Source organism: Sinocyclocheilus anshuiensis, unplaced genomic scaffold, assembly GCF_001515605.1.
Source record: "Sinocyclocheilus anshuiensis isolate Anshui unplaced genomic scaffold, SAMN03320099.WGS_v1.1 scaffold567, whole genome shotgun sequence".
Classification (NCBI taxonomy): Eukaryota; Metazoa; Chordata; class Actinopteri; order Cypriniformes; family Cyprinidae; genus Sinocyclocheilus; species Sinocyclocheilus anshuiensis.
The window spans coordinates 113825-136444 of NW_015549600.1; the positions used below are offsets into that span (position 1 = coordinate 113825).

At 36.1% G+C, this 22620-nt stretch overlaps 3 protein-coding genes across 3 annotated transcripts in view; all 3 read left to right on the forward strand.

The window, feature by feature from the left end:
• LOC107658662 (long-chain fatty acid transport protein 4-like) overlaps window positions 1–8910 on the forward strand; it is a 22464-nt gene extending 13554 nt beyond the window's left edge. Inside the window, exons 8-13 of the mRNA XM_016447304.1 lie at window positions 848–1057; window positions 1356–1482; window positions 3735–3872; window positions 3963–4127; window positions 5810–5956; window positions 7327–8910. Coding sequence (XP_016302790.1) covers window positions 848–1057; window positions 1356–1482; window positions 3735–3872; window positions 3963–4127; window positions 5810–5956; window positions 7327–7484 — 945 coding nt within the window. The 3' untranslated portion in view covers window positions 7485–8910. The remainder of the gene's footprint in view (window positions 1–847; window positions 1058–1355; window positions 1483–3734; window positions 3873–3962; window positions 4128–5809; window positions 5957–7326) is intronic.
• A 3355-nt stretch (window positions 8911–12265) lies between these two features.
• Window positions 12266–17681, forward strand: LOC107658663 (prostaglandin-H2 D-isomerase-like). Its single transcript, XM_016447305.1, has 7 exons — window positions 12266–12539; window positions 13365–13504; window positions 14726–14802; window positions 14880–14990; window positions 15095–15196; window positions 17234–17268; window positions 17397–17681. Exons 1-6 carry the CDS (start codon window positions 12447–12449, stop codon window positions 17266–17268), a joined length of 558 nt encoding a protein of 185 aa, XP_016302791.1. The 5' UTR covers window positions 12266–12446; the 3' UTR covers window positions 17397–17681.
• Window positions 17682–18130: 449 nt separating this feature from the next.
• LOC107658654 (protein AMBP-like) overlaps window positions 18131–22620 on the forward strand; it is a 6144-nt gene continuing 1654 nt past the window's right edge. The window contains exons 1-6 of the mRNA XM_016447295.1: window positions 18131–18298; window positions 18343–18445; window positions 18524–18640; window positions 20730–20831; window positions 20911–20957; window positions 21255–21330. Of these exons, the coding sequence (XP_016302781.1) occupies window positions 18131–18298; window positions 18343–18445; window positions 18524–18640; window positions 20730–20831; window positions 20911–20957; window positions 21255–21330 (613 nt within the window). The remainder of the gene's footprint in view (window positions 18299–18342; window positions 18446–18523; window positions 18641–20729; window positions 20832–20910; window positions 20958–21254; window positions 21331–22620) is intronic.

Sequence of the window (22620 nt, forward strand, 5' to 3'; positions counted from 1 at the left end):
GGAACATGTGTGTAATTAAACAAGAAACAACGGAGTGCCTAATAAAACCTTCTTTTGTGCGGCACTACTTCATTCCGCCACGGATTAAACATATTAAACATTGACAGTTAAACATACGTCACTTGTAGAATTCGTATCAAGGGCATGTGATTCTTCAGTTAGGTTATTAGTGAGAAATAATGCGGCAAGACGTGCATCCAAATGATAGAGAGAGACCGCGAAGCTAGACGTTTCTTCTTATATTAACTAACGTACTCTACGATTAGCTCAGTGAATAATTAAAAAAAAAACATAGACCCGGCTAGAACAAGCGGAGTGATACAAAATTGTGAAAGGGCGTTCCTGTAGTGATACCAGTACAATATCTCACGGTTCTCAACCAATCAGATTTGAGAACCAGAACGAACTGTTTAATTTAACTCGTTTTCACACAACTTATTGAGGCATGTTTTCCACTGGAACATCAATAAACCTTTTAATGAGTGAGGATGCAAACAAATAACTGATTCACAGAAATAAATAAAACTCTACCAGTTTTTGTCACTGAGTTTTGCTCATACTCATGAGTCACAACATAAGTTGTTGACTTGAAATCCACCTACTGACATGGTCTTTCAAGGCTAAATAGAGCAGATCATTCAAATCATTGCAATTTTGCATAATTTTATATGGCAAACAAAACCATATTCAATATATTGTGAATTCAGTTAATATCTCCAGGACTTTCAGGCCTCTGCTTTGATGTTATAGTTGTGTGATTGCAAATTATGTTATTAATATTAATGTTCTGCATGGAAATGGAGCTTAAAGGGAGTTTTGAAAACTGATATTTGATTTTATGTCTCAGATCGTGCAGTACATTGGCGAGATCTGCCGCTATCTGCTGAATCAGCCGAAGAAGGACACAGAGCACCAACACAAGGTCCGCATGGCCCTCGGTAACGGCCTTCGTCAGTCCATCTGGGAGGAATTCACCACCCGCTTCAACGTCCCACAGATCGCAGAGTTCTACGGCGCCACCGAGTGCAACTGTAGCTTGGGCAACTTCGATAACAAGGTCTGCCCTGACAAAAGCGCACTTTAGATGGAGTGTCTGTCAACAGCCTTTATGAGTAACACAGTTGTAAACCTCTACAATAGTGGATAATGCATATGGAAAAGGATACATACGCAGCAATTTGATTGTGTGTTACCATACATTTTATGAGGCCATCTACAAGATGTTCAGTAATCAAGCACAGGTGGTAATGGGCTATTTAAGGTGCTGATGGAAATGCTGTGACTGGTTTAATTTGCTCAGTAGTATTTAGTTTTGAAGAGTGGAAGGTGGTTGTAACATGTTGTTTCGACTGCAGACGGGTGCCTGTGGATTCAATAGCCGGATCCTGCCCTACTTTTACCCCATCCGCTTAGTCAAGGTGGACGAGGAGACCATGGAGCTCATCAGAGGACCTGATGGAGTCTGTATCCCGTGTGGTCCAGGTACAGTACTCCCTCACACTCATGCCAAGCACAAAGGCTTGAATTGATGAATAACTCATATAAGGGGTGGGCAATATACCGGTAGACATGATTAACCGGTAGAAATTTGTCACCAGTAGAGATTTTGGACTATCTTCTCTATCACAGTTACAGGCTCATGTGACATTGTTGTTCTACGTGGTCATGAAAACACGTTTTTAAGCATTGCGGTTTAAAAACAAGTGATTTTTAAGCCACTGAAACGCAATCAGCAGCAAAAGAGAAATAATTTTGCCATATGTGCGCTAGGGTTGGGAACCGAACTCGGTTCTTTTAAGGGTACCGACCGATTTGCGTCGGTACTACCGAGTACCGATTCACGTTAAATCAATCTGTGCCAAATTTCGGTACCTGAGAACGCATCTGGGCGCATACGCTACAGACAGAGAAAGAGAGACCCTGTGACGTGATGTCACCCCTGCAACTCGTTCAAACAACACACAGGCCAAGCCGAAATGTTCTGAAGTGTGGTTACATTTCTAGGGCCATATGGTTTCTGCGATAAAAAATAAATATTACAACCAGATTAATCACTTAATTGTAGTAACAATTATTAGCCTATTAAAAATGTTTTATAGGAATATTCACACAATTTTTCTTCCATGTATTAATTTCAGCAGTAAACCTGTTTGTTTGCCAAAAAAATAAAAGGGTTTAATTTTCATTTGATTTCAAATAAATGTTTAATGCCTTCATTTGATTTTCAGAAGAATTAAAACAAGAATTTCTGGGGGGAAAAAAAAAAGAAAGAAAAAGTTTGTAGGTCCCTATTGTTCAATATGTTGAAATTGAGACTTTTGGACGTATTTTTTCACTGAAATAAATGTTTTTGTAATTACACCGAGAGTAAAGTACCGAAAAAAGGTACCGTTGGGTACCTGCTCTGAAATTCAGGTACCGATACCGGTACCGTACCGGTTAAAAAGTGAACGGTACCCAGTATAGGTAGATGCAGGAGATACAGTATACTCTTGTATAGCAAAACTCAACTGCCTGATTATGTCATTGAAAAATTATTTATTATATCATCAACAAATTTCAACTGTTCAGATCTCAACTGCTTAACTGCTTGTATCATTGGAAATGTTAGTTACAGTATCGCTCAGCTCTAACATGCTAAATGCGACTATAAGGCATGAAGATATTAAGATAAACATTAACGTCAAGATTTTCTGTAAATCTGCTTTGAAACAATGTGTATTGTGAAAAGTGCTATATAAATAAATGTAAAGAATTTTTACAGGCAAGAAAATAGATGATTAGTGGTCAACCAATAGAGATTTTTCGTTGGCAAATGCTGATTTCTTAGAGAGCAGGCATCCAGATACTAAGCCAATATATGATATTATTTTAAAATAAATGATAATACTTGCTGCAAATAAATTTTAAAATGACTTTGCTTGAAATAGTTTGAAAATTAATACTTTGAACTTGATAACAAATAAACCTGTAAAGTAAACAACTTTAAACAAAGGTAGCAACTTCTTAATCCAATTATATCTTTCACAAAAAAAAAAAAAACATTGCAACCAACAGTGCACTTAGTAATCTGGTCTGTAAGACTGTAAGTCACTGGGAAACCTATTTTCTCAAATGATTCAATTTTTCCATACAGTACATATAATTTATTAAACAGAACTGTGAAATAAAAACAGTAAACTGATGAATTAGAGCTCCTGTACTTAAAGCCCGCATGAAATCAAAATTGACTTTATTTACTTTATTAGCGCACATTGCTAGTCTTGATGTGAACAATTACTCCGTGCAAGTAAATGTTTGTCTTGGTAATCTTTAATCAAAATCTGAACATTTGCTTCCGCTCTGGAATGGCGTTTGTTTTCTGATGACGTCAGTTTGACGGTTCGGGCAGAATGTCCTTAAACACGCCCATCCAACCGTTAGGTTGCTATGAGTGAGAGACAGAGAGGAGGAGCGCAAACATAAATCCCCGCCCTCTATTCAATATTCTGTTTCAGCTGGAAATACGTCACTACACTGAAATAAAGTCGGCTGCATATTCCAGTTCGTGCAGACTTTAAGCATTCAGGCACTGACTTTCTTAGTGCTATCATAATAAAAGTCAAACAAAAAATCTCATCAGCCAATGCAAATAGGTAAAAATTATATATTGGCCTTAATTATGTTTCTCTTTTGACCACTATAGAAAGTGCAAAAATCTTATTTAAAATCCATTTCCTTATTTTGTTTCTCAGGAGAACCTGGTCAGTTGGTTGGCCGAATCATTCAAAACGACCCTCTCAGACGATTTGACGGCTACGTCAATCAATCAGCCACTAATAAAAAGGTTGCTCACGATGTCTTCAAAAAAGGAGATAGTGCCTATCTCTCAGGTATCGTATTTGAAAATGTTCTACACAAGCGCACACTTACTTCCATATGCTCAGCTAGATAATAGCAGTTGTTGGCTTCTCCTCTCTCAGGGGACGTGCTGGTGATGGACGACTACGGCTACATGTATTTCAAAGACCGCACAGGAGACACGTTCCGCTGGAAAGGAGAGAACGTCTCCACCACTGAGGTGGAGGGAACGCTGAGCCGCCTGCTGGACATGAAAGATGTGGTGGTGTATGGAGTGGAGGTGCCAGGTAATCACACATTTCTCATCTTTTCTGTTTGTCCTTCTAGTAATACTTTAGTATAGGGACCAATGCTCACTATTAACTAGTTGCTTATTAACATGCCTATTATTAACATACTGGCTGTTTATTAGTACTTATAAAGCACTTATTCTGCATGACCATTTTCTACATCCTACCCAACAGTGTTAATTTCGTTGACGAATAATTTTCGTCATTATTTTCGTCAATGACATTTTTTTCACTGACGACAACGAGACGATAACGAACTAAAACTATTTTTGAATGACAGAAACTATGACGTAAATCTATTAACATTTTCGTCAACGAATAAAAACGAGACGAAAATGTTAGGGAGGGAAGATTTGGGAAGAGATTCATTCAGAAGGAATCTGCTGCGTGGTTCGGAGGTTAGATGTGTACATATGAACCGGCGGGACGTTTTTGGGTGAACTATCCCTTTAACAACTACCTTACTAACTATTAATAAGCAGAAAATTTGCAGTTTTTGAGGCAGAAGTCGTAGTTAATGGTTTGTTAATAGCGAGAATTAACTCGCTTAAAATAAAGTGCGACCGTCCTTCTCTATATTTATTTTCCCACCAATCACATTTCGTCCCGTATAAGAAAATCTCATAAGGGACTATATTTTCAAGTGGAAAGAAAATAAACCTCAGCAGTGGTTTTGTGCTGAATTTTGGCGATTATCTCGCTTATTACATGGCTAATTGACAAACAAAACTGCACACAATAAGGTCTAAGATTCAAGTTGAAATTGTGACAGTAAAGAGTGCGCAGAGTTTTTTTTTTTTGGTGGTAAACTGTTCGTTTAAGTATTTTGACTGTCATGACGTAGTATCATGAATCATCGGGTGCCCAGCCAGTGTGTGGAGAGGAGAATAATTCATTTAAACAAAGCTGACTGCAGCAGCTCCTGAAGGATTCTGGGAATGCACAGCCAAACAAAGTCTTCTCTTGGCCTGGCTCCGGTTTTGCTTACACTAGATCTATAAAGCAATCGCAGCAGAGCGCTGAATATAGCTCGGTACATTTGAGACTGCCGACTGAACAATACACTCTCACCTTCAGAACAATGTGATCAGTAGATCTGGAGTTGTGGGTCTGTAACATATAGATATGTGTGTACGTCATTCACTGATAACCATCAAAATGTTTTAAGGGTCTACATGCAAATCGATAAACCGACAACCCAAGAAAACTGTTTATGTGAGATTTTGAAATCATTAGGATTTTCTATAGCCTTGACGTTAGCATAAACAGACAACAGTAGATGGCATCAAAGAGAAAAAAAACTGCAGAGGATTTTACTCAAATAGCTGCTATAGTGCCTCTTGTGGCAATACTGAGAATGCAATGTTTAGCTAGAAGCGGCACAGCAAAACACAACTCCTTTTTATAATAAAAAAAACCTTTTCTTTGGAGTAGCAGTGCAGTAATGCAAAACATCACTGTTTCTCTTCCTGAATGCAGTGGTTCATAGATCTCTGTCCTTGGAAAAGTGACATATGACCTGGCGAGGCAATGATCTCCTTAGGCAGTTTATTTTAATTCATGGTGACTCACTGTCTCTTTATGCTTATAGGCTTGGATTATGCCGTTTAGCTTCTTCTGAGGTTGATTACAGGACCTGAGGTTGCCGTTGTGTGATGCATGTGGATGTTTTTCCTCAGGTGCTGAAGGCAAGGCAGGGATGGCAGCCATAGCAGACCCGGACCACAGCACAGACCTGGCGAAGTTTAGCCGGGACCTGGAGAAGGCCCTGCCGCCCTATGCCCGGCCCGTGTTTCTGCGCTTCCTACCAGAAGTGAACAAAACAGGTGAGATATCGCACGCTTAACTCAGAGAGGCAAAGTCACAGTAACAATCCCATCCTATTTTAGAACGGAGCCCAAAATGTCAATGTTCAGAGTACTTCTAGGCTTAATCAAGTTATTTATTCGCCAGTAACTTATTGCCGCTTTCCATTCCGCCTTAAATGATGCAACACGTCATTGCTGCCATATCTGTTGTTCCTATAAAAGGATTTAAAGAGCTGTTTCTCAGCCATTTTCAAGACACCACTAAATATAATGAGGGTTCACGCAGGTCCTTAAAGTTGAAACATTACTCAAATGTAGTTTGTCCAAATTTAAGATCATAAAAAGTCTTACATTTTTTATAAATAGTATAGCAAAATTCCTAAATATTTTAGGAGGTATGAAAAAACGGAATCATGATACAGTATGGCATAATGTGTCTATTAAACTTCAAAACTGGTCTGTTATTTAATTAAATAAATGTGAGGCACTGCAAGTTTCAAAGTAAAAACAGGCTCAAGAGTTTCAGAGCAGTGAATACCACACATGTATTCCAAGCGATTGCTTATTGGGCTACTATGGATGAATTATGGCGATGTTTGCATTATGGTCTTTATATTATCATATGTTATAGATGGTTGTAAGAGTGCATATTTTATCTGATCTTTTTGAATGATCAGCTGGAAGAAGTAAAGCATAGACATTTTAAATTAAAAGTCCTTTGTATTTCTGGCATGTTTACCATTAAAAGTCCTACATTATGCAGAATTTGCTGCAATTTTTTTCTGGATATTATTGGTATTATTGTTACACAATAAACTGTATCTGGCATTTAATTCAATCTTGTCATAGAAAGGAAAGAATAAGAACATTTTCAATATATAGATTTTACTAGTAGCAACTCTCTGTTTATTGCCTTTCTTTAAACATATTCTTATTGTCAGCAAAATCCAATTTTAGTCAACTTCTAATTCATATGTATTGATAGTATTGAAGTAAACTATTCTGATGTATTTTGAGGTTGTATAGGTTTGTTCTACATAGACATACAGAGTATTGATTTTATTTCTGCAGGTCTTATATTTTCATTTCTAAACCTCTGCAGATACTCTGTAAACACGAATGAACGTTTTGTATTGTACTGTACTGTATCTTATTTATGGAACCTTTAACTTGACATGAGACAGTGCATATAAGTTATATTGCACCATCTTCTCATTTTAGGGCAGCCTTTCTCTGACATGTTCAGGGTTGAATTAAATTTGACAATTGGGGAAGATATACAGTCTAAGGCTTTATCAAAAACTCAAGTTTGAAAAAAAAAATCACTGAATCACACCAATGCATAGCATAAAAATATAAGTGTGCTGTTTTTTTTTCTTTTCTTTCAGGGACTTTCAAATTCCAGAAGACAGACATGCGACGGGAGGGATTCGATCCCAGCGTCGTCTCTGACAAACTCTACTTCCTGGACTGCACTAAGGGACAGTATGTGGAGCTGAATGTAGAGCTCCATCGGAGCATCGTCTCAGGAAAGCAGAAATTATGAGACTACTGCCAACCTCCACCCGTTCCCTCATCACCCCACCTTCAGCAGCCCTCAAACCCCGCCCCCTCGTCACTCCGCCCTTCATTATCTCTGCAAACACAGCAAGGGGCCGCAGGAACGCATTCTGGTTGTGTATTCAAATCCCCGTCGATTCATTCTCACAGCCCACCTCTCTTACGACCCAGATGGGACTGAGGTGGCATTCAGCCAGGTGGCCATCTTGAAAACAAAAAAAATGCGAAAAAATGAAGCAATTTAGCAAACAAGAATACAAAAAACAAACCGCAAGGAAAGGCACAAGGACCAAACACAGGTCTGTCAAATGGTAAAGCTTTCCTTTTGCCTCAGCTGCACAATGCTCGCCTGCCTACAGGATTCGGGACTGACACGTTCGTTTTGACGGTTTTGACAAGCGACTGCCGTCATGAATGCGCCCTCAAACCTGACCAAAACCACAAGGATCGACGTGCAATACAAACACAGCACTGGCTGTGCACTTGCCAGCTGCCATGACTTGAACAACGCTGTTTATTTAACATGCACCAAATATATTTAAGTTGTAGAATAGCTCATCATCTATATACAAGTCATGCCGCGTTGGAAGACGTCCATGATTGCACTGCTACTGTGTCCATTGTACCTCTCCAGACGTTTAGTATGCAGCGTCAGCATGGAAGCAGATTTTAACGATCAGCCCGGTGCGACATTGTGCAGACTGGTTCTTCATGGGTTTGCTTCGTTTTGCTAGACGTGAAGACCGTTAAGTTCCCAACAAGGAATCTCTACAGGACACTGTAGTGGAGTTTGCTTGGAGGCGAATGAAAGTAGTGTAATTCTCTGGTGCTAAAGAACGAACATCTGTCTGCATAGTGGCGCCAGACCTAAAAGGGAAGAGAGCGGAAGCAGAGGAGAAGGAAGGGAAAGCGATATAGGCTATTTGTCATCAGAGTTCTAGTTTTTCTTTCAGCAGCATGAATGATTGACGCAAACAGAGCACTGTGCCTTACTGTCAGGTCACCAGATAGTGTTATTGCCCTCATCCTGCATCATCATTACACTGACCCTAGACGTCTCTTCCTTGTCTCTTAGACAGCTAGCTTATTTTCTAGACCTTGCTTGTACTCCCTTCCCATCATGCAAAGTGTCCAGCACTACATCTGTGGGCATCCTTTCCGTTCCATGTGTATTTTGCTCGATCTCCTTTTGCGAACCTTCCTGTTCTCCCCTCGTCCACTGACAGCTGATTATTTATTTATATATCGTAGCAAGTATTTAAGTGTGTGTGCACGTGTGACGAGACGATTTTGTGTGACAGCACTTGAATTTCTCCAAGTCACTGTTTTGGCCACTATATATTAACGTACAGCACAGATGTGGGAAAACAGAGAACTGTTTTGACCTTATTTGGGTGAATCTCTCCAAAAAAAAATCTAATTTACATTATCTTAATAAGAAAAATCTAATTCTCTGAACCATAATGAAAAAAAAAACTCATTTTCATTACCATAATAATAATAAAATCCTCATTCTCATTACAATAATGGCAATAAAATCCTCATTCTCATTACTGTAATGACAATAACATCTCATTTTCACTACTGTAATAACAAATTTAATTTGCATTACTATAATGACAATAAATTCTTCGTTCTCATTACTGTAATGACAATAAAATCTAATTTTCATTACCATAATGACAAAAAATTAAGTTCACATTACTGTAATGATAATAAAATATCATTCTCATTACTATAACGACAAAAAAAATCCTCGTTCTCATTACCATAATGACAAAAAAAAGTCTTATTCTCATTACCATAATGACAAACAAAATCCTCGTTCTCATTGCAGTAATGAGAAAAAAATCACTTATTCATTAGAATTAGCATAAATTAAATTCCGTAAAACAGTAAAAAAAAAAGGAATTAATTTATTCATTCAAAATGTATACATTGTTCATTTTTTTCATTTGGGATGAAGTGAGATTTACTCAAATAGCTGTACGTGTGATTTACACTTCAATTGATACTCGAAGGGATAGTTCACCCAAAAATGAAAATTCTGTCATTAATTACTCACCCTCATGTCGTTCCAAACCCATAAGACCTCCGTTTATCTTCGGAACACAAATTAAGATATTTTGGATAACATCCGAGAGCTCTCTGACCCTCCCATAGACAGCAAGGATCCTTACACGATCAAGGTCCAGAAACGTAGCAAGGACATCAGTAAAATAATCTACGTGACATCAGTGGTTCAACCGTAATATTACGAAGCTACAAGAATACTTTTGGTGCGCAAAGGAAAAATAAATAACGACTTTATTCAACAATTCGTCTCCTCCCCGTCACCCTGGTGCCATTTTGGAGAGTATCACATACGTAAACAGCATATGCTGTTCTGTGTCAGCTGCACCACATGGATACATTGTTTTCATTCAGATCAAAGCGCAAACAATGTAGAAAACGTATCCATGTGACGCAGCTGACACAGAACAGCAAACGCTGTTTACGTATGCGATACTCTCCAAAATGGCACCAGGGTGACGCGGAGGAGACGAATTGTTGAATAAAGTCGTTATTTATTTTTCCTTTGCGTACAAAAAGTATTCTCGTAGCTTCGTAAAATTACGGTTGAACCCCTGATGTCACATGGATTATTTTACCGATGTCCTTACGTTTCTGGACCTTGATTGTGTTAATTACATTGCTGTCTATGGGAGGGTCAGAGAGCTCTCAGAATGCATCAAAAATATCTTAATATGTGTTCTGAAGATGAACGAAGGTCTTACGGGTTTGGAACGACATAAGGGTGAGTAATTAATGACAGAATTTTCATTTTTGGGTGAACTATCCCTTTAAAGCCAAGGGTGCAGTAGTGATGTCATTGGTTAGTCAGCCAATCAGATGCAGCTGTCTCCATCAATACCTGTTCCTGTTTTTATTTTGTTGTTTGCCCTTTCCTTTATCACTTGCATTTTTTTGTAATTTTGTAAAAGAATGATGTGTAATGATTTGTTGTGGGTTAAGCTTTATTTCTCCGTTAATCTTGTTTGTTTTTGTTTTTGTTTTTTGGGGGGTTTTGTTCTGGGTGTGTGAAAGAGAGGGAAAGCACATCTTATGCGCTGAGTTATATGTTAGACACAATATGATGTCTGAAATCTGCTCTACAGACATTTCTTTCTCTCGTGATAGTGTGTGTTAGAGTTTGTCCAATGACAGCAAGAATCCTCACCACGAGGCTTTTGCTGAGGCCTCTCTTGATTATCTCTCCCAGTTAAAGGCATAGTTCAACCCAAAATGAATCCCCTCATGTCTTTCCAAACCTGAATGCTGATCATTTTTAGTGGAACACAACAACTGTCAGATTCTGAAATGGACAAAAAAAATCCAGGGGACTTTTTCCAAGTCCTCTGAAGCCATATGATACTTTTATGTGGGAAGAAGAGCAGAATTTTTTGTTTGTATTCCTGTTACTGCAGCTTTCAAATGTCCTTCTCCATTTCACATATTTAAAAAAGCAGTGTCACATTGACAACAGACCTGGTGTAATAAAAGCGTTTCAGAAGGCGAGGAAGATAATCAGTAAATTTCAACTTGAAACCTTGAATTTCAGTCTTTTTTTTTTTTCCTTTTTAGAATTTTCATGAAGATTCTTCTGTGTTCCAAAAAAAAATAAATAAAATAAAATCACACAGGTTTGGAATCACATAAAAGTGAGTAATGATGACAAAGTTTTCATTTTTGGCTAAACAATCTTTTTAAAGTCGCGTAAAAAGACACACACTTGCAGACACACACAAACAACCTTCAATTTCAGTAATGTGTTTTGACAGATTTCTGCTTTTTAATTTAATGTCTTTCTTCATATATTGTAAAGGCGTTAGCGATGTGAAATGCAAAACCAGTGCTGTGAATAATTTTTGTATTTATTTATTTTTTTAAATACTTCGAGAATTTCCACTGTATCGTAAAAAACTGTCCGTTTTCTGTTTTAGTCCCAACTTCAATGTTTCAAAGGATCGGTTTGTGTGTGCAAGTGTGTGTCTGGTTTTTTATTGTTTATTTTCTCTCTCTAAATGATGTGACACTCCCGTTATCAGCGTTGTTGTTCTCATGTCTGTCCACTAGATTGCACTCATTCAGGAGATAAACGTTCCCTCCTCATGCAGAATGGCTGAGTTGCCATCCAAAATTGTGTTCATGTTTTCACTGATAATTATTTTATGAGGGATATGTAATGTTTTATATTTAACTAATTATTTACTGTGGATTTTCTTTTATTTGCTTTGTCAATATAGCTTTAAAGCTACAAAGGACCATTTTCAAGTAACATAACGTATGTGTTTTATCTTGTTTTATTGAGCACCAAAGCCAATGTATTTTGTTAGTTAAGAAGGAAAACTGACCCTTTTTTCCTCAGTTTTGTTTATAAATTGTACCGATTTGTCACCCTTCTGAAAAGACTGATCATAAATGCGCTTTTATTTTGTCTATTTCTGTTCAGTACTCAGGAACAACATGCAGAGGCAGATGAGAGAAGGGAAACTATGAGTGAGCCGGCTGTGTGTGTGTGTGTGTGTGTGTGTGTGTGGATGTAGAGGAGGTGTGTGAGGTGTGCCGCGTCACACTGAGGTCCTCTTGTCTTAAAGACTAGCTGTAAATCATGCTCTTTCGAAACAATGGCACCCAAGAATCAATATTAATAAAAAAATATATTAATTCTCTGTAGTTGCTCCTGTTTGTCTACTTTATTGCGTTTAAAATATAGAAACATTTATGACTTTGTGGGATGGAAATTGTAATATTTGTAAGTTTCAAACATGGTACCTTCAATGAATGGTCTCTCTGTTAGGTGTGTGTTCTTGCATGTGATTGGCTGGATTGGTGAGGGGGAGGAGCTAATGTGGCTGGCAGACCCTGAACAGTCCACAATCCCTGGCTGTGTTCCTACAACGTCACCATGAAGATCGCCTTGGTGAGCATCTTTTGGCTGATGCTTCTGACTGACATCCACGCCAGCGTCCAACCGCAGAAAAACTTTGACCTTCAGAGGGTGAGAACTTGTGCTTTAGCTGATGTTTTAAACACTGAAGCTTCATGAAATGATTTTAGGTGCCTTTTTTCTGTAGAATTGTACAGTAGCATGTTCCGTTATGCTGGTTTTGGACTAGTAGCAATTTCCAAACAGCAGTTTGAAAAGTGGGTCTTTGTTGAGTTCAGGCTGGTGTTGTGTGATATTTAAACAGCTGAATAATGTTTGTTTAGGGATGTTTTTCTTGTCTAGGGCTGAAATACATAGAAATAGACATGTTGATTAGGGTAATGCTCTACAGGGCTGTTTGAGGGGACAGCGATTGCATTAACTGTAGAGACAGAGCTCAGGGCAAAGGTCACCGCTCAGTGTTGCAACAAGGACTGAGTGATTTCTGCCAAGTTCTCAAGGCATCTTCATGAGATTTTATGAAAAAAAAGACTTTTTTAAGGGAAGACACAAAAGATCAGTTCTGTTATCTGATACTGATTGGACATTAGAATCAGGCTAAATATTTTGGGCGGATTCTCTGTTGTTTTTCCAAGATGTCCTTGTCTAATTATGCTTATTCTCTTAAGATATACAGTGGGTACGGAAAGTATTCAGACCCCCTTAAATTTTTCACTCTTTGTTATATTGCAGCCATTTGCAATCTGTAAAAATGTCAACAATTCTGTGTTTTTCTGTCAATATGGGGTGCTGTGTGTACATTGATGAGGAAAAAAAATTAACTTAAATTATTTTAGCAAATGGCTGCAATATAACAAAGAGTGAAAAATTTAAGTGGGTCTGAATACTTTCCGTACCCACTGTATGTGTGCTGTGAGCTGGATTGTGTTTGTTCAGTTTGCAGGGAGGTGGTATCGGGTCGGTCTGGCCTATGATTCCCCAGGTTTTGTGCAGCATAGAAGCAAACTCCCCATCTCTATGGGCACAGTGGAGCCGAAGGAGAACGGGAACGTAAACATGACCATGTGGAGTTTAAGGTGAAGGACACCCATTTTGATTGTTTTCAGAGGGAAAATATTTGTATATAATACAGTAAAACATAATATAATATCTATAATACTATTGCACAAGTTCTTTTACATACAACAAGTTGAGAATTGTATACTTAGAACAACAGCACTTTGAACTCTCTGTTAATACTGAGAAACATTTCAGAAAATTATTTAGTTTTAGTTTTAATTCATAATGAAGTTAGAATAGTTCCAAAAATATTATTATTGCCATCTTAAAATTGTTATATATTATTATATTATATTATATTCACACACTGTGTGATGATTCTTGTCAGTTGTGTTCGTTAACTAAGAATAGTTTCTAAAATAACATATTATATTAGTTTATATTATATTATATATTGTATTATATTCACACAATATGTGATGATTCTTCTCATTTGACAGTTAAAAGAATAGTTTCTAAAATAACTATTATATTATATTATTCATGATGATTCTTGTGTCATTTGTTTTCATTAAAACAGTTAAGAATAGTTTCTAAAATAACTATTATTATATTATATATTGTATTATATTATATTCACACACTGTGTGATGATTCTTGTCAATTGTGTTCGTTAACTAAGAATAGTTTCTAAAATAACATATTATATTAGTTTATATTATATTATATATTGTATTATATTCACACAATATGTGATGATTCTTCTCATTTGACAGTTAAAAGAATAGTTTCTAAAATAACTATTATATTATATTATTCATGATGATTCTTGTGTCATTTGTTTTCATTAAAACAGTTAAGAATAGTTTCTAAAATAACTGTATTATTATATTATATTATATTATATTATATTATATTATATTTAGTGCTGTCAAACGGTTAATCGCATCCAAAATAAAAGTTTTTATGCACATAATATATGTGTGTGTACTGTTTATATTTATTATGTATATATAAATACACACACATGCATGTATATATTTTGGAAAAATATGTTATGTTTATATATTAAATATATTTGTATATATAAATTATATGAATATAAATATATACATGTACATATTTTCAAAATATATACTGTATGTGGGTATATTTATATATACATAATAAATATACAAAGTACACATGTATATTATGTAAACAAAAACTTTTATTTGGGATGCAATTAATCGCGATTAATCGTTTGACAGCACTAATATATTACATTATATTCACTCATCTCCTGTGATCATATGCAGTTCCTCTGGCTGTCATTCTAAGGTCTACATTTATAAGAAGACTTCTGTGCCCGGCGTCTTCACCTACTACAGCACTCGTGAGTCAACATATAAGACAGCTATGACTGATCAGAGCCTGAGATGATACCATTCAGTTTTTTATTGTAATTTAAAGGTCACAGAAGGGTGAAGGATGTTACTGTGGTGGAGACGAACTACACAGAGTACGCCCTGGTCCTCAAACACAAGAAGTTTAAAAAGGAGTTCACACAAGTGGCCCTTTATGGTGAGTCTGCAATAAACAACCGTTATCAACTCAAGTTATTTGGGAGGGCGTTCTTGTTCCTCTGACTTTGTAAATTGTTCTCAGTGCCTGTAATTTCACTGTAGGTCGTACTAAGAAGTTGAGGGCAGATGTGATGGTGAAGTTCAGAGTGTATGCCACAGCTCAAGGATTCCCGAAGGACTCCATACTGACTCCACCAGCTGCTGGTAAACTACTCAAATCACTTACACCCGCAAGTTTGACTTCATCTGGACAATTAAAGGGGCAGTTCACCCCAAAATGAAAACGTGTCATCACTGACTCGCCCTCATGTCGTTCCAAACCTGTATGAATTTTTCTATTCTGATTATAACACAAAAGAAGATATTTTGAAGAATGTTGGTAACCAAACAGTTGACGATAGCCATTGACTTCCATAGTGTGTAAAAAAAATACTATGGGGATTAATATAAATCGTTACTGTAAATTCGTTACTGTCACGGTACTCCGGAGTAGTGATGTTAGGTTCTTGAACGAATCGTTCTTTTGAGCCGGTTCTCAGGAAGTAACTGGTTGAGCCGGTTCACAAATAGAACTGAATCGAACTTTAGTTCTGGGTTGATGACGCAGGACACACAGCCGAAGTAGCACGTCCAACTCAAAAAGAACCGAATGAGCCGGTTCAACCAACTGTCGAAGTTTGCCGCGGATTACCGAGGACTCAACAAGAACCGAATGAGCCGTGGTGAAGTTTGCCGAGGATTACCGAAGATTCTGATGAGTGAGTTGACGATACTGTGCAAGCCTGAGGCGCGTACTGGAAACGTTATTGCTTGATGACGTCAGGAACCGATGAATCGGCTTTTTGAATCGGTTCAATGAGCCGATCTGTCTGAAAAGAACCGGTTCGCGGAAATGAATCGGACTTTGCATCACTACTCCGGAGCTGGGAGCGAGGAGACGAAGAGACGTAGGAATAACTTCAACAAAACAGACTTTAATAATCCAATCACTGGGAATACAGGGAGCGTAGGAGACACAGAGCACATAGAATGACGTTTAAGACTTGACAAACAGAACGCAAAGGCATGGACTTAAATACAGGGGATAATAAGGGAAACACAGGTGCATGGGATCAACTAATAATGAGACACACCTGGGAGCAATGAACACAATCAAACACAAGGGAAAACTAGGTCACGGAGCACATGGGGAGGAAAATAACACACAGACTGGTCCAAACTCCTGACAGTTACTTACATTCTTTACATTATCGTATTTTGTGTTCAGTAGAAGAAAAAGAAACTCATGCATAGGGCTGTAAAAATTAATTAACTCCAAAAAAAAGTATTTTACTTAATATTTGTGTGCGTACTGTTTATATTTATATGTACATATAAATACACACACACATATGTGTATTTATAACACACACGTATGTTTAAGAAATATATGTAATATATTTACATATAATATAAATCAAATGTTTTGGAAGCGATTAAAATCGCGATTAATCGATTTTACAGCCCTACTCATACAGGTCTGTAACAACACGAGGGTGAGTAAATGATGACAGAATTTTCATTTTTGGCTGAACCTAAAACTGAATGAATGTGTAAAAGGCTCTTTAGGGTTCGAATGATAAAGCAATGCTGTTCAAATTGACGACACAAAGTATTTGGAGAGTTATGTTGTTGTCAAATATGAATTGCTCATGTTTATAGATGAAGTGATTGTTGGTTACTCTGATAGGACACCTGAGGAGAAGATTTTAATAATTTGATATATTTGGTTTGATATCGAACTCAATCAGTGCATCTGAAATCACTAAATTATGGCCTCATGGGATAATAAAGTGTCCATCGAATGCACACTTCAGAATCCAGGCAGAAGTAGGAAGTCATCCGGGTACTTCTGTCAGGACCACTATCGTCAAAGATGATTGACAATTAGCATACAGTTTGGTCGGGTTACTTTTTACTGTTTTTCAAATTCTCTGAATTCAGACATACTACTCTTTGGTGTACTGTTTTCAGCATTCTTGTAAGGTACAGGGAAGTATTGAATTCGGATTCAGTCATACTTTAAAAAAAAAAGAATTTTTTTTTTTTACTTTTTTTTTTTTTTTTTTAAGTATACATGGTTGGACACAAATAATTGCTTAAGAATTAACTTTTGTTCACAATTCATTTAAATGTTTATTTATTGTCTAAAATAGTTGTATTGTCTGCAAAATTCTCACAAAATGTCTTATTTTTGTTTAGCCTTTTTAGAAAACTGTCCTCCATCAGGAAGTTAGGTAAGCGAGAGCTTCATATCTAGTTTGTCAATCCCCGTTTTCTCACCTCGTGACACTACGAGAAGATATTCATTCAGTTTGACAGCTTTGAAGATTGTTTTTTTTACTTGTTTTTGTCTCTCTTTCAGTTCCCAATCACATTTAGAGCTGGAGGAAACACATCATCATTAATGTGCCAAAACGATGTCTGTTTGTGACAGTTTGTAATATTGTAACTTGATGTCATTGTCATTTGCTGTGCATAGTTGTTATATTTATGATAAAACACTGAATCTAGGTATATATCATTGCGTGCGTCTCTGATGATCTTTGCTGGCAAAAATAAAACTTTTCTTCTGTTCATATTGTGTATGTTATTCACATCTGCAGTTTGGCATGAGAAATGAAAGTTAATGTGCAATTAAGTATACAGTATACATCTCTTCTCTTTTCTCAGAGATTGTGTTAACAGGAAAAATATGAACTGGTTATTGTGAGTTTGTGACTGAAAAATCACGCTCGCTGGATGCCATTTTTTTGTGACAGATGTTTGGTAATTAATTGTACATAAAAATCTAATTCTAAGGTTATGGTACTTGTTGCAGAGCAAATCTGTTTTGTTTTGTTTTATAAACTCAAAACATTTATTATATAATGTCACTCAGCAAAAAAACTGAAGATGAAACTCTTCTCTTCTTACATGCTGAAAATATTATTGGAATATTTCATAGAATCATGCTAATATTAATGTTGTATTATGTCAGAATTTCAGCCAAAGCAAACAAGAACACAAGGCACACATAGTTTGGAGTCAACAGGCAGATAAGAAGACCTTTGTTCGGTTTGTTTTGCTGGACTGGTTTTGCGGTGGGGTGTTGCACACATGGCCAAGAGACAGTCGTGGTTCTTCACAACTTCATTTGGATCACAGACAGTCAGAATGAAGCGTGTTGTTGTGGTGTTTCTGCTGCCGCTCCTGGGCCTGTTGCATGCTGGGCCGCTGCTCGATGAGCCCGTCCTCCAGCCCCAGGAGAACTTTGATGTGAACCGGGTAAGTTATGCCTTTTGGACATTTAAGAAACTGTTTGTGAATAGAGGAGACCCGGACTAGTTGTCACACTTATTACACTTGTAGAATATTTCTATATAGACACAAACATCAGCAAAACCCCTGGAAGATTTCATTACCACAGCGCCGGTGAGTTCAGCGCCACAGCTGTCGATCACAGAGCGACCTTGTGTCATTTCACTGCTGTTTGTGTCTCTGCTCATGTAGAGTGGAATGCTGATGTGGACGCCTACGTGGTTCACACAAACTACGATGAGTTCGCTCTGGTGGTGATGTATAAACAAAAACCAGGTGGTGAAAAAACCACATCTGTCAAACTCTACGGTGAAACATCTGTTTTCTTCTTGGATAACAAACAATTGGTACTGGTCTTTCATGATCTCAAATCAAAATCTCTGGGGATTTTCAAATTTAAAAATATTGCACTCTTAAAAATAAAGGTGCTTCACGATGCCATAGAAGAACCTTTTTTTGTCTAAATGGTTCCATAAAGGACCTTTAACATCTGAAGAACCTTTCTGTTTCACAAAATGTTCTTTGTGGCGAAAGAAGGTTCTTCAGATTACAAAAAGGTAAGAAAGAGATGGTTCTTTAAAGAACCTTTGACTGAACCAGAAATGGTTCTTCTATGGTATCGCTGCGAAGAACCTTTTAAGCACCTTCATTTTTAAGAGTGTATAGGCCTATTTGAAAAATGTCAGGGAGTATAGAGAAATACTACAGTATCAGAGCTGGGTAGTAACTGATTACATGTAATCTGGATTACGTTATCAGATTAAAAAAATTAAGTACTTATAATTAGATTACATTACTTGTAATCAGACTACAGTTACTCTTTAATTGATTACATGATTGCATGTTATTCACACAAAAACAACAAATTATTTATAATTTATTGATTCGTCATAATTCCTCTTTTTCATCTTTTAAATGTTCCTTTCTAAAATAGCCTCCCGCTTATATACACTCAGAAAGTCTTCCAGTTTTGTGGACATTCACACAGAGATCAGTCATTAGTCAGGTGGATACACTGCATTTGACCACTGAATTTACAAAAATCATTTCAGGTTTAGGAAGCGTTTCAACATTGCATCAACTACTGATGAACACATTCATTTTTATTTGAATTATCACTCAGTTGGTTATTTAACCATGCATTACTTTGTCTTTCACACACATAAAATGCACAATTTCACACTGTTTCTTATTTACATATAATGCAGGCAACTTTTTTGTCTTTCACCTAATATATTTACTTGAAGTACACCTCAAAATTTAAAATAAATATGTGACCCTGGAGCACAAAACCAGTAAGTAAGTCATAAGTAGCACGGGTATATTTGTAGCAATAGCCAAAAATACATTGTATGAGTCAAAATTATCGATTTTGCTTTTATGCCAAAAATCATTAGGATATTAAGTAAAGATCATGTTCCATGAAGATATTTTGTAAATTTCCTAATTCCTACCGTAAATATATCAAAACGTAATTTTTGATTAGTAATATGCATTGCTAAGAACTTCATTTGGATAACTTTAAAGGCGATTTTCTCAATATTTCGATTTTTTTGCACCCTCAGATTCCAGATTTTCAAATATTGTCCTATCCTAACAATCCATACATCAATGGAAAGCTTATTTATATGATGTATAAATCTCAATTTCAAAAAATGTACCCTTATGACTAGTTTTGTGGTCCAGGGTCACATATTTTAATTATTAAGTATTGCAGTTCTCTGTTCACGTGACATGCAGGTAAACAAATAAAATATTTACTTTTTTACAGTTTATTTTGATTCATGTTATTTTAAAATAATTTATTTAAATTTTACTTTTTTATGATTTCATTAATTATCAGCTTTGCATTAAGCTCATGAACCTCCTGCAGTTCCTTCATGAACCCCAGTTTGGGAAACCTTGACATAATGTTACTTCACAATGTTAATAACAACAAATGGAATATATTTTTATTTATATCAATATGGTACAAGTTTATCCTGTTTAAATCGATGTGATAAATGAGTTAGGTCAAAAGTAATCTAAAAGTAATCAAAAAGTAGTCTGATTATATAACCTAAAATGTGTGATGTAATGGATTACGTTACTAATTACAGTTTTTGTCATGTGATTTGGAATCGGTAACGGATTTACGGTTTACACGTTTTTTTCCTGAAACGTTTTAGTTGGATGGTTATCCAATTTTTTTAAATGTTACTATTTATTTCAAATTGTTCAGAGAGCATTCAAAAGTAACATTCTCATAATTTTTTCAAAATTATAAAATGGAATGTTCCCTTAATGTTTTAAACGGTTTAAAAACTGGGCATTTTGAACATTCAGAGAACATTCAGCAATGATATTTGTATAATTGAATGGGAGCGTCTGGGTTATCTGGTTTGTGTTTGTTGTGTAGGACGTGCTATGCAGCTGCGGCCCACTCTCATCGAAGACTTCAAGACTCTGGTGGCTGAGCAGGGAATGAGTGAAGACACTATAGTAATCAAAAAGAACAAAGGTACCCTCACGACGCAAACCAATGCAAAACACACTTTTATTCAGACCAGATGTCATTGTTTTTGGCTCCGTGTCGTCAGGTGAATGTGTTCCAGGTGAGCAGGTCACACCAGAGCCACAGATCCAGGTGAAGACCTCAGCACACACACCATAAACTAAAACACTTACATTTGAGCTAAAAGCTAATAGTTACCAAGTGGGATTGTTCAACCAAAAATGACAACTTTGTCATCAGTTACTCATCCTAATGTCGTTCCAAACTTGTTTATTGTGGACCATAAAAAGTGAACGTTTAAATCATTTAAAGTCTGCTGAATCCATACAAACACATAAACAACACCCGAGGGTGAATAAATAATTGTCACATCTGACAGACTGATAGAAGCGTGATTAATAATCCTGTCATGTGATTGGATCTCAATAGAGGGCGAGGAGGAATGTGGTCCTGCCGGCCCCTGAGGAGGGATCGGGTGACGATACACCCATCTTCAGAGGACCTGGTGAGCTTATGTGCTTTCATATATGTAAACGAATATCATAGGTGATAGTTGACAAATTTGTAACTAATGTGTTATGGTATAATAATGTATCAAGTGTAAGTGTTTACTGGGTGTTTTTGTAGATTTCATGACTGGTTGGTAACCATTTGATTTAATAATTAGTTTTTATTTGTTTGTTTGTTTATTTATTTAGCCCTGTGGTGTGACAAATGTTTTAAATGTGCAAATATGTCACAAAATTACTGAGGTCATAAAAAGGGCATGTGTAATAATTATACAAAAAAACTGCCTTTTGATTGGTTATCCATACAGCTGAGCTAGTTTTTATTTAATTTTCCAAGAAAAAAAGAAAACAATGTTTTAATTTGGGCAGGGTTATATATATATATATATATATATATATATATATACATATGAAAAAATGTCTTAATATTAAGATGCAACAAAGATTTTCAATATACATTACTGTTCAAACATTTGAGTTCATTAAGATTTTTTGATTGTTTTTTTAAAGGTTACATTTATTTGATCAAAAATACAGTAAAAACGCAATATTGTAAAATATTTTAATTTCAGCTGAATATTACAATTTCATTGACTTGGTGCTCAATAATTATTATTATTCATAATTATTATAATAATGAATTTTTTACTTAAAAAAAAATTTTTTGTTGCTTAATATTTTTGTGGAAACCATGGTACTTTTTTAAAGGATCCCTTGATGAATAGAACATGTAAAATAACTGCATTTATTTGAAATAGAAATCTAAAAGTAACATGTTAAATGTTTTTACTGTTACTATTGACCAGTTTAATGCATCCTTACTGAAAAAAAAAGTTATTTATTTATTTATTTATTTTTTAAATCTGAATGACCCCAAATTTTTAAACAGTAGTGTATTTTACTTTTTTTATTTACATTATTTAATTATGTGTGAAAAGAAAAAGTGCAGGGTATGGACTGATAAATCTTTAGGGGGGAAAAAGATTATTGCTTTGATATTATAGAAGATAGTTATAATCTTATAGGGTTATAATAAATTATAATATGTAATATATGCTATAATTTAAAAATGATTATAATTAAACTTACGAATAGACGCACACCCATACGCCGTAGCATGACGTGCACCTCTCCAAAAATCTAACAACGCGTCAATTCTACGGTCTGCAAGAACCCCTCCCTCCATATGTACTTGAGTTTTGTGTGTGTTTATGTGCACATTAAAGGGGTCATATGATGCGATTTCAAGTTTTCCTTTCTCTTTGGAGTGTTACAAGCTCTTGGTG

What these genes read in the sequence shown, in the direction of transcription:
- LOC107658663 (XM_016447305.1), top strand. Translation starts at nt 12,447, where the DNA reads ATGAAGATCGCCTTGGTGAGCATCTTTTGGCTGATGCTTCTGACTGAC. An exon ending in CACACAAGTGGCCCTTTATG is followed by an intron (nt 14,991 to 15,094) that starts GTGAGTCTGCAA and finishes ATTTCACTGTAG; the next exon opens with GTCGTACTAAGAAGTTGAGG. An exon ending in ACTGACTCCACCAGCTGCTG is followed by an intron (nt 15,197 to 17,233) that starts GTAAACTACTCA and finishes ATTTTTGTTTAG; the next exon opens with CCTTTTTAGAAAACTGTCCT.